Source organism: Lipotes vexillifer, unplaced genomic scaffold (genome assembly GCF_000442215.2).
Source record: "Lipotes vexillifer unplaced genomic scaffold, Lipotes_vexillifer_v1.1 scaffold606, whole genome shotgun sequence".
Classification (NCBI taxonomy): Eukaryota; Metazoa; Chordata; class Mammalia; order Artiodactyla; family Lipotidae; genus Lipotes; species Lipotes vexillifer.
This window is the reverse complement of record NW_006780574.1, coordinates 491,169-504,327: the sequence shown is the minus strand read 5'-3', so window position 1 is coordinate 504,327 and position 13,159 is coordinate 491,169. Positions and strand designations below refer to the sequence as shown.

General features: G+C 31.4%; 1 protein-coding gene across 1 annotated transcript in view; it reads right to left on the bottom strand.

Moving 5' to 3' along the window:
* LRP1B (LDL receptor related protein 1B) overlaps positions 1-13,159 on the bottom strand; it is a gene marked incomplete at its 5' end in the record, with an annotated part of 1,013,530 nt that overhangs the window by 665,879 nt on the left and 334,492 nt on the right. Inside the window, one exon of the mRNA XM_007453725.1 lies at positions 2,015-2,215. Coding sequence (XP_007453787.1) covers positions 2,015-2,215 — 201 coding nt within the window. The remainder of the gene's footprint in view (positions 1-2,014; positions 2,216-13,159) is intronic.

Below are 13,159 nucleotides of genomic sequence, written 5' to 3'. Positions count from 1 at the left end.
AAGTGTCATTCCCCTACAGGAACCAATATCGCCGACCATCTACAACTGACACTACAAAGGTGCACATAAAAGCACCTTTTCAGAGAAAAGAAGAGCCTTCTGCAATTCACTCAATCCCTTGACCAGTGATTGCTTTTGCTTTTCTTGTTCTAATTCTCCCTCAACTTCACCTGATAAAGGACAGAGTATGTGAGTTCGATATGCCACAGTGCTGCAATCAGTACAAAAATGTCTTTTTATCTCCTCTGGTACTTCCACACCTAGCTTTACTGTGACCTTTTCCACTCCCTGTAATCATTTAAAATCTTTGAGTAAGGCTTCTTAGCCAATGAGTACAGTAGCTTGATAAGCAAGAACTGATTTTCAATCTTGAAGTAGACAGAGAAATGAATTCAGAAGAAATCCCCTTTTCTCTTTTATTTTCCCAATTTAGGGAGCAGAGAATAGGAAAATAAGCCTGCATTTTCTTATGATTCTCTTCATTTTTCTTAATGACTGTATTTTCTCTTCTTCACCTTTTATTTACTTCATTTAACCCAAAGGATGAAGAAAAGATGGAAAAGCACTAATTTATTTCAAGACCTATAGTGCATTAGGTATTATTACCATGATTTCCTAATAGATATCATCTCCATTTTTGTTATAAGGAAACTGACAATTCCAGAAATTAAGCCCCCTGCCTAGGTGACTTAATTGAAGTAATTGAAGAATAAAATTCAAACTTGTCAAAATCTCATTTTTTTCTATAATTATACACTTTCAATTTTAAGACTGTTGATAGTTTCCTTCTTTTAGAATTGCTCTTACAAACTTCATGAGCAATTCTCATACATGGTAATGTAAGAGATCTTTCCATCCACCGAACTACTCCACCAGGGAGAACAAGCTGGGAGAAAAAGAAGTGAATACAGATAAACTGTATAAATAAAGTCTGTCATCCTTTATTTGTAATTTTTTTGATTTAATTTTAGGGTTTCTGTTTGTTTAAATGATAGCATCACTGAATGAAGACTGTTGCATTTACTGTTTCAAAGTTGTTTTATAGAATCACAGACTATTTGGAAGAAAGGATGTTTTATTACATAAATTTTAAAAAGAATAATAGTCTTTTTTTATATCACTCAGTATGCTATTAATGCTCAATTCAGATCAATATATGATAACTTTAGGCTTAAATGTAGTTGTCTTTCGTATTTCCAATCAGGCAGGTTCATCATTTCCTAAAGTCATTTTCTCACAGCCTCAAGTCATCTCATTATTGTTCTTATCATGCTATAAATCTTCGTCATTACTCTATTGATGTCACCTTCAGTATTATCTAGAAAACATATTTTTAAAATCTCCTTGCCAAATCTCTGATCTCCCCACAGAGAAGGAAATGTAATTGCTTTATATGTGCTGGTGGCATAAGGAGATGGCTAGTGAAAAGTGATTTTAAAGCTCCAAAGCTATCCCACTGAAATCATCATTTTAACTAGATAAAGCATACTAAAGAAAGCTACTGTATGAAAACTAAAAACTTCTGAGAAAATTATATAAAATCAAGTAATATTCTGTTGATTTCATTATCCAGTTTCTTCCTTTCCTCTTTTTAAAAAAGGTTTCTGTTGTAATGATCTAAAGTCCTGACAAAATACATTGGGTGGTAGTAAATTTCATCCCATAGTTTAATAATAACAGGAGTCTTCTTTTCTGAGCAACTCACTGACAATATAATCAATTCAATTGTGGGAACATCGTTGACTATTCAGAGATCTAAATGATGAACGCAGCTGTAACAATTGTTAAGTTAGTTGGATCAGGTAGCCTTTTCTGCTTCATTTTTAGAGATTTCTGATCATATTTAATTTTTAAATAAATATACAGTGCCTGTAAAATGTAAACAGGATTCAACCCTAAAAGTTACATTTAAAGAAATGACTGGAAGGAACAAATGCTACTATAATAACCATCAGCTAGTGTACTAAAAGGTTCTAGTTTCCAGAAAGAAGCAATGCAGTGAAACGTGCAATACCACAGAGGTCGCCTTCATCAGACCCATCAGGACAATCCCTTCTCCCATTGCAGAGTTTCTCTGGCTGCAGGCAGACTGAAGTGTCATTAGCACAAGGGTACTTGGGTGGCCCACACAAGAAACTGTCACAGTCATCTTCGTCTGATTGATCTTCGCAATCGATATCTCCATCGCATACCCAGTCTTTGTTGATGCACCTCCCTTAAGAAAATAGCAACAACATGCATTTAATTTTTGCAATTAAGCCACTGGAATAATGAGTAGTCATTGTCCTCAGTCAGAGGCAGAACAAATTGCCATTAGCAAGAAATCTATTTGCTGATAGTTTGGCATTTTCATGACAGCATTTGAGTAGTCCTTGTCCTCATTGTAATAGTGCTCTTAGGGTTAAAGCCTTGATATTTTCTTTAGTTTCAAGTTATTGCCTTACCCTATTTAAAAAAAAAAAATCTGTAACTCATTGAAAGTTTAATTACTTTTAAAAGCAAATTTTAAAGCTACATCTATAGTAGTATAAATCCTTTTCAGAGCCCTAAATTTAGATAAGTGCTATCACTGTATTTTGGAGACCTAAAATTAAGCAAATGCTTTATTTTTGAAGGTGAAGATGTCCTTCTATTTACATTTATAACCTTAGCAACTCAACTCCTCACATTCAGACTTATGTACATGCCCTTTCATAGAAGAATGTAAAATGTTACTAAACATTTTAGTAGCTAAGATATATACAGACAAAATTTAGAGAAATATATTCTTTATTGACGCTGAAAGAAAAAAATGAAGTGATTATGGTTTAGCCAGAATGTTTCAAAAGTAACAATGTGAAATTCCTAGAAAGCAATGGGTATTGACTATGTAAACTGTTTTTGGTCGTTGCAAATTATTCTTCCTTTCCAGAATATTTGTATTTTTCTTCTAATTAAACATCTTTTCTGAATTATACAATGTTAATGTGTAATGTGAATAAAAAATGTTCCTAAAGATAAATACTGGTTATCGGTTGACTACACCAACATCTCATAAAATGAGTGGGGCAAATAAAATGGAAATGGAAAAATGTTAGGTTGTATATGTCCAAGAGTCATTATGTATTTAAATGTCTTCTTCAAACTTAAGGCTACTGAATTTTAAAATATTTAAAATATTTGTGAAAAGATGTTTTATTTATAGAAACATATTAATAATTCTCTATGCTACTATATATCAAATAAGAGAAAAACACAAATGATCAGTTCCACAGTTAATATAAATAAATTTGATAATATTCAACATTATTTATTGATCAAAATACTCTTAAAATGAATTATTTTATTCACATAAAATAAACACTTTATTAATGAATTTGAATATAAATGGAGGAACATTATAAAATTTTGCTTTAACATCATAAATAAAACTAATAATGTTATTATTTTATATTGCCTGGAAATATTATGTAATATAATTAGACAATAGAAAGAAATGAGGTATAAAACTAGAGAAGAATATCATTACATGCAGTTAATATAATCACATAATTATAAATCAATAAAAACTAAATAAGAACTATAAGAAACTAAGAATTTAAAATATATGTAGCTAGTTTCAAAAATTATACAAAAATCAATAGATTTCATATATACAAAGATGATATAATAGAAGAAAAGGTCAACCAAAATATCTACCATACAACAAAGTATTTTGAGTTAAACTACACAAAAACTGTATATAATTTATATGAAAATTTAAAAGTTTATAAAGAAACTCAAAAGAAGCCTGGAATAAAGATATAGTTTGGTTTTAGAGAGGAAGATATATTAAAGGTATTATTTTTCCCCTAATTAATACCATCCCAATAAAATAGTAACAATATTATTGTAATCCCATGAACTTATCCTAAACTTAAGAAAATAAAACTGCAAATATCATGAGGAGCCTTCTAAAAAAATAGAGGAACACTAATGAGTAGGAACTATATATGCCAGGAATTTAGAAGTGTTTTAAAGTAACATTAGTTAAATTTTTTTCATAACAGGATATCAATAAGCATCAATAATTAAACAGCATAGAGACATGAGAAGTACAGTCATTTATGTTACGTGGTTTTAATATACAAAAACTGGCAATTCAAAATAGTAGAGAATAAATAATTACAAAATTAATAATGTTAGGATTGTTGATGAGCCACCTGGAGGAAAAAAAAATGCTGAATCTTTACTTGATACTTACACCAAAAAAAATTATAGACAGATCAAAGAAGTGTTTTAAAATAATAACAATGATAATAAACATTCTAGAATAAAATAGCTATTAAAACAAGAACATTACAAACATAGAAAACATAAAGGACAAATTGACAAACTTAAATATTGTCCACACTGAGCAATAAAATCCATCTACAGAGTCAACATAAAGTCAATAAAACAGAAAAAAAATCATTATATTTGACAAAAAGGGCATATTTCTTTAAAATAGAAAAGGCTCATAAATCAATATGATAAAGATCAATAAACCAATATAAGTGCAAGATTCACAATGAATCAATAATGGCTTACAAATGTAAGATGTTCAAAAAATCTTTCAATTAAAAAAGTAAACAAAAACAGCAATATGATAGCATTTTTTCTCTCATATTGATTAAGATTAAAAAGTTGTATAACACAAAGATAGATTTGACAAGGGTATAAAAACAACCTCAGTGTTGAAGGGGCTACAAATTGGGATAATCTCTCTGTAGGCCAATATTATGAAATCTAGTATATTAAAAATGTATCAACTCCTCACCACAGCAATTCTAATTTTGGAATTTTTTTCATTGGTATATTTGCCCGATGTGCAAAGATGCATATGCAAGGATATGTGTTGCTGCTTTGTATATATTAGCAAAAGTCTGTTAACAACTTAAATCAGCATTGCAAGACTGGTAACATCAATTACAATGCATCCATACATTGAAATTATACACTTGAGTGAAAAACAATGAGATAATTCTGCATAAATTAAAATAAAACAATCTTCAAATCATGTTAAAAAAAAAAAGGCCTACACCTTAGTTTGCTGTAGGCTTTCTTTAATATTAGAAGAGAATTATCTGTTTACCAATATCTGTGACTATATTTCCATACATATGTCAATATAAGCACATGCATAGGCTTGTCTCTACATGAATTCTTTCTGGAGGGTTATGCAGGAAATAATGAAAAATGATTGCTTCTGGCGAGGAAGACGAGGTGCCTGGAGTAGAAACCAGATGGATTTTTCATTGAATCCTTTTGTTATTTTATTTTCCTTCCACTATATTTCCATGTAACTTTTCAAAGAAAACACTAGCTCATTTTAAAATGATAAAGATGAAACATATACACATATGCCACAAAGTCAGATAGTTTCTACAAATACAGAGGTTACTCTGTGCCTTATACTTTCCTAGAGAGTTTAGGTAGTATAAGAAAGTCCTAAGACCCGTTCCCTGTCACCAAGGAGTTTATAATCTAGTTAGCAAGACAAGATCAATGCATAATACATATTTGTAGTCTAAAATATGACATCCTGTACTTAAGTATTAAATTATATGGGATCATCTGCAAGTATAATAGAATGAAGGGAGAATTCAAGAATAATATAGTAATTTCCATTTTTAGTTTGTAAATCAAGATGCAGCTTACATTTTCCTCATACACACTCCATAATGACATTCTTAACCACTGACTCCAGAATGACCCTAAAATTGTTTCAACAAACCCATCCATAAATCACTATCAATCTTTTAGAGTCAGAGTAGCAGTAAAACCTATTTGCCATCCCTGATCTAAATGCTGCCTGGAAAAGGTAAAGAAAAATCTTATGCAAATGACTAATAACTTTAACATAGATTATGTTACCAGAGATATGAATAAATATGAATACATAGCTTAGATAAAATGTACAAATTTCAATAGCTCTCTCTTCCCACTGATTTTGCAGGGGATGTTTGAAACTTATTTGCTTTTTCCTTTCTTGTTTGGTTTTAATTTTTATAAAAATGTAGATAAGAGAGTACACCAGGTATGGTAAGTTTAGTTAAATTTCTATTTCATGCCCATTAATTGAATAAAACCCAAAAGCAAATTACCTTAGTAAATATGCTTAAAGAGTGTTGATTTTTACTTGATTTGTATCAAGACAAATACTTATATAGTGAAATCACTGGACATAATGTAGTAAAAAGGAAAGTATTACAACTTCCCTTGTTTAAGCTCCTTCCTTTATATATATAAGAAAGTTGAAACTCAGGTCAAATTAGTATTTTTAAAACAAAATAAAGATTAATAATTCTAAAATGTGTTACAGAAATTATACACATCCAAAATCTAAAAACACAAAATCTTTAAAAATAACTTTTAAAAATACTGTGCACAAATAAGTTCAAATAACCAAGTAAACCAAGTTCAAATTGTCTTTATTAATTCTTCTTTAAAGAGATACCATAGGTTAAAAAAATATTTGGTGTTTATTATCAAGTTGAGTTCTACGCAATATTTTCTGATTTATTTATAAAGATGTTTTCAACTTGATTCTTACTATGTGTGCAAGACACACTCTTGTGGGAATTGTAGTTTTGTCCTTTGAGCAAAAGAGAATAAGAATGCCCAAGCAACAATAGCAGCAACAAAAAACAGAAATAGCAAAAATCAGCATGTTGGTATCATGGCAGCTACTACAATCACACACACACACACACACACACACACACACACACTCTCTCTCTCTCTCTCTCTCTCTCTCTCTCTCTCTCATACACACACTCAGGAATTTGTAAGGACTATTTTGATTTGTGTAACCTTGAAATATACAGTTTAGGTCTAAAGTCAGTAGAAAGTCAACAGCTATCGGAAAACTAAGAGGTTCTATGACTTCCTAGAAAATGTGCTGCTTTCCTCAAATAAACTTATATGATCGCTTCCAAAGTTCCTTTTCTCTCCGTTAAACTGTTTTGGCTATTTTTTAAAAATAGATTTATTAATTTGTGAACTGCTTGACTTTCTTTTGTCTTTATGAAAGACAACACGCTACAAGAGGACAATTTCTGTCCTGGGATATGACTAGCAGTTAATATCAAGAATATGGGTATGAAGAAAAGTGAATCTTTGAAAAAATCCAAAAGGATTTACTTAATAATATGATTTTTTTTAATATTGGTTTTTGAAATACAATGTCTTTTAATTTATATACTACTAACCTTTAATCCCACATACATATTTATTTCTCTAACAATGTTTGGCTTTGATTCAATTCAGCAAATATTTATTGAGTATTTTGTATCTGTCTACCTACTGAACACTGTAGGAAAATTGGAAAGACAAATTCCTGACCTTGTGGAGGAATAAGTTGAGTACTGACAAACGTTCTATAATAAAAGGATGAGATAAAAAAAAAAAAAGCCTTATAACAATTACAGAGTGCTATGGAATTTCAAGAAGCTTGAAAAGATGTATGATTGAAAGGCTGAGGAAGAGAAAGCTTTACTAAGATGTTATTTGGAAAGGGGTTTTGAAGAGTGGCAGTGAATAGTAGATACGGACACAAGAAAAAAGGCATTTCATCCAAACAGCTGTCTTATGTGTATAGTCTTAACATTCAAATACATACCCTCTGCAAAAGCAAATAAAAGGAAAGAGAGAGAGAACAATTTAATAGTATGGTACTTTACTGCTGCTACTCAGTGGGAGTGTGTCAGGGCACAGATGGTGAAAGTAAATCAACTCTCTCTTAATTTGGTCTCTCTTCCATTTCTGAGTGAATCCACTATAAAATTATATTTTGTATATTTATTCTTTGTTTTATGCTACATATTTTCTTAATGATACAGCTTTATGTACAAATTTTCATCAAAACTGTATATACAGAACCATGTATACTGAGTTTTGTGGATGCTTTTCAATGGTAATTTTGAACATAGGCAGTTTTAACTTTATTTGTTGAATCTAACCCACATATAAGATGCAATTCCTATATAAATGCATAGACAGAACAAGGGTGGGACTTGCTCCAGAGGCAGCAATAAAGCAGTTTGGGACTACAGTTCATGAAATGTTGATTCCTAATTCAAGAGTGTCTCCTAATCTTACAGTGGAGAACCACTGAAAGATTTTGAGAAGGTCTGTGATCAGGTCCCAGCTTACGAAGTAAGGGAAACCTAAAAACACATGTAGAATGGATTGAAGATAATAATTGTCAGGGATAAAAATAGTAGACCACACAAAGGTCTGAGTGAGATATAATACAGACTTAACCTTAAACTCTGATGTGTGAATGGAAAGAACAGAATGGGTGCTGTTAAGAGAAACTGTAAAGGTAGCATCAGTAGGACCTGGAAAATTATTACACACTGGAAGTGTCAAAAGGTAGTTTCTGCTTTAAATTTAAATGTTTGGGAGAATGAAGATGTTTCTAACAGAAATAGAGGAGACAGGAAGAATTTCTGGCTTTGGAGAGAAAGTGGGATGTTGAGCATAGCAATGGAAAAAATAGGTTTGAAGTGTGGGGTTCAACATCAGTGACAGAAATTTGGGAGGCATTTACCTGGAGGTGATGGTTGAAACTTTGGGAACAGAAGAATTTGCTATGGACACCTTACGGAAAGATGAGAGGAGTAAAACAGAGAAATTAAGAGAAAAATCTGTGCAATGTCTGAGATGGATTATGTATTCAACAGATATTTTAAAAATAAATATAAGGGATAGGCAAAGGGAAAAGGAGCAAGGGAAGGTGAAATAAAAATAGAAATCTAAATGCTGAGTGGAAAGAGGACAATTCAATATGAGATTTCATAAGGAAAAGTTTCAAGGAAAGGATATGTATTGGAGAGAAAGGTCAAGTATTGCAGAGAAAGAAGTTACTATACAGTATTAACAGTCAAAGGTATTGTTGATTAAGTTCATACTATATTCTCGGCACTTTTTGTACAGTCTATTGGTTATCATTATTAATATCTCTATTTTACAGATCAGAAAACTGCACCTTAGAGAGGTTTGGTAATCTATGCAAACTCATGTAATTACTGAATGGCAGAGGAGGACTCAAGATTGAGAAGAGGATGGGCTGAAAAATCATTGCTGGTGACAACTGAAACAGCAATTTCCATCAAAGGCAGGGAGAGGATGTTAGACAGCAAAAGGTAAAAGAATGAATGAGGAAAAAGACATTGAGGTACACTACACAAGATGATTCAACGAAGGGAAGGAGGAAGACAGGAAAACTGATAAAATGTTTTTGAGGTTATTGTGCTAGGTATATTTATAAAGAGAAAGAAAAATTAGTGTAGAGAAAGAAATTGAAGACATGAGAAAGAAAAATGACTAAGGTCCCATGGGATATAGGAGGTCACAGGATCAACAGCTAAAGAAGACACCTTTTTGGCAGAATGGAGGGTATTTCCTACTTAAGATACAGGAAAAGACTAAGTATATAGCAAAGTGTTTAAAAATGCCAGTGGGAGGAATAAAGAAAGTAACGTACAAGGTTTATAAGAAGCTATATGCACAAAAAATCTATTAGATTTAGAGCACATAGACAATGGAGAGCTCACCATGTTATTTCATCAGAAATAAACAAAAGTATACCATAGGGTCAGTTACAGGAAGGGAAAAAAAAGTGCTCTATTTAGGAATTCTTCATATACAATTCACCATATAATTTTGACAAAATCACTATTCCATTGTAGGATAAGTTTGGTTCTAATTATCCAGATTGATTTTTACCATAGATTAAACTCACCATTTCACTTTTTATTTACTGATACAACAACGGGGTAAGGGAAAAAAAAAACGAAAATAAAAAACCCAAAAAAAACCTAAACATAGAAAAGAATAACACTTTGCCATTCACACAAGCCCACAATGGATTTTCATTACATGAGAAGATCAGAACAGAGGATGATGTTTATGAAGCCACTGTCAGAGTTAAATCCCCTTGTGTGCCAGTTAGTTTTGTTACATTCTCCTGCTAAAGACTACTTCATCCTTAACTCTTAATTCAACCCTGGGACCTTACTTGAAAATGTATGTTACTTTTTCTAGTGCAATCTAGAGTGAAAGGTTATGGGTCAACACCAATCTATCACTTGGAAAGACAGTCAGTCATAGGGGTAGACTGTACAAGTATGACACCTCTCACTCTTTTTCCCTGGCCATCCTTTCCTCCATTCAGACAAATATTGACCACAATTTCTTGTGAAACCTTCTAGAAATATTGTTATTATAGAAAAGAATATACTTGTGTTTATTTTCTTTTTATTTAAATAATATTACACACTATGCCCACTAATATGTTCATTGACTTTTCACTCAAAATTTAATCATAGGGAAACGTCCATGTCAGTGTATTATAATGATTTCCATTTACTGAATTGTTGCAAGGTATTCTACCATATTGATATACCATAATGTTTCTACCTAGTGCCCTACTTTGGCCTATTTAGGTTGTTTGTGACATTTAGCTCTTAAAAACACTTTAGTGGCAAATAGCATATGAAAAGATGCTACACATCATATGTCATTAGGGAAATGCACATCATATGTCATTAGGGAAATGCAAATTAAAGCAATACTACTATAAACCTATTCGAATGACGAAAATCCAAAACACTGATACACTCAAATACTGGCGAAGCTATCGAGCAATAAAAATTCCTTATTCATTTCTGGTGGGAATGCAAAATTCTACAGCCACTTTGGAAGACAGTCTGGAAGTTTATTACGAAACCAAACATACTCTTACCATATGATCCAGCAATCACACTCCTTGGTATTTACCCAAATGAGATGAAAACTTAAATCCACACAAAAACCTATACACAGATGTTTATAGCCACTTCATTCATAATTGCCAAAACTTGGAAGCAACCAAGTTGCCTTTCAGTAGGTTGAATGAATAAATAAACTGTGGTACAACTAGACAATGGAATATCATTCAGTGTCAAAAAGAAATGAGCTAACAAGCCATGAAAAGACATGGAGGAACCTAAATGAATGTTACTAAGTGAAAGGAGACAATCTGAAAAGCCGCACATACTATATGATTCCAGCTATCTGACACTGTGGAAAAGTCAAAACTATGGAGACAGTAAAAAGATCAGATGTTGCCAGGGTTTGGGGGGAAGGCGGGATGACAGGCAGAGCACAGAGGATTTTTAGGGCAGTGAAACTGTGATACTATGGTAGTACATCATTACACATTTGTCAAAATCCATAGTTTGTACAACATCAAGAGTGAACCCTAATGTAAACTATAGACTCTGGGTGATAATGATCTATCAGTGTAGGAATGCAGGGTCATTAATTGCAACAAATATACCAGAGGAGGATGTTTTTTCATGATGAATTATTCTCTTAATATATTGCTGGGTTTGCTCATATTTTATCTCGAATAATGGTAGTCATGGTCATCAGAGAGTTTGCAATTTTTGTGTGTATGGATGGGAGGTACTAACTTTTGTGGTTGGAAAATCAACACTGTGTTGCTTAAAAGCTTCTATTCCTTTCAAATTCTCTGGAGGAGATGAAACAGCATTGTAGCAATGTTCCTTAAATATCTGGTAGAAATTTTCATCTGGACTTGAAGCTTTTGGTGGAATAGTGACAGGGGTTATATATTATTTGTTTAATTTTTATAAAATATGTTGCCTATTTTTTTCCTTTCTAGAGTTAATTTTGAAAATTTATATTTTTAAAAAACTATATTTTATTAATAGATTTTTATGTTCACTTCTATAATACTTCAAAGTTTCTTTAACTTTTATAATTTCTTCAGCATCTGTGATTATTTTCCCATTCTCATTTTGTGCACTGCATTTTCAATGTGTTCTTCTTTATTAGGTCAATTAATGTATTTGTGACTTTAGTTATTATTTCAACAATCTAATTCTTGAATTTTCACATTATGCTATTTTCTTTCTTTTTTCTAAATTCAAACATTAATTTGATTTTGTTTCCCTTTGGTTTCTTTTGTTATTTTCTAACTTCTTGAGTTTGATGTTGCATTAGTTGGGATAAGCTATGCTGCAGTAACAAACCCTAAAATCCAGGGGCCTAACTCAGTAAAGCTTCATTGTTTGTCCACATAAAATCAGGGAAGGTAAGGTCACTTTCGTCCATCTTGTATGTGTGCCCTCTAGACCCATACAGTAAGGAGATGCTCACTATAGCTTAACTGCCTTGCATGGAAATAATATAGTCCCTTTGGCTCACAGTGCTTAGCTAGAACTAGTCATTTGACCCCAATCTAAATGCAAGAGAGTAGAGAAATACAGTAAAGCATAAGGAGTTGGTGAACACCGTTTCTGGTACATATTGTCCCAAAACTATTTTTTTAATTACTTAGTATAAATACAGGTGTCTCAAAAGTCTCAGAATAGTTTTAACCTTTAATAATTTTAGAAATATACATGCTACAAACATAAAAATCATTTAAAAGTTTATGTCAATTACTTATAATTTTGTAAATTGAGTTTTAGTTATATATAATTCTATAAATTTTGAATATAACATTTTAAATATATTTTTAGTTCAGCCCTTCTAAGTAAAGAGGAAAACTACTAGAACCAAACTTAAAAATGTATTATCCAGGATTCATAAAACTAAATATATGTTAACAATAACTAAAATTTCAAATGATGTCTTTTGTAAATTTACAGTATTTATACTTCTGAAATTGTTAAAGATTAAAAATACATTGAGAGTTTTGTGACACTGCATATAAATTTAGAAAGTTATGATTTTTCTCATGAGCAATGCTTTATTTATATTCAATATATTCTGATAAGTATATATCTTTATTTTGTAAAAGTTCTACAAGTTTAGTTTGATTCCCCCTAGAATTAAGATAAAAAATGTTTTATTTTATTATTTAATTTCTAAGCAGAAGAGTGGTTTATGTTTCATAATTATGGGTTTATTATATGATAATCAGAGAATTCTGCCTGCTTTATTTCTATTTCTTGGAATTTATTGAAGTTGTGACAATAAATGCTCATTTAAAAAATATTTCCTGAACCTTGTAAAAGAAGGTTTGTTTTTGGCCTTCTAAAAACAGAGTTATATTTTTATTAATTTGATCTAAACAGTAATTCTTCAGATCTTCTACATCTGTATATACTCCTGCTGTTCTTTATATGAATTCTAGAAGTGG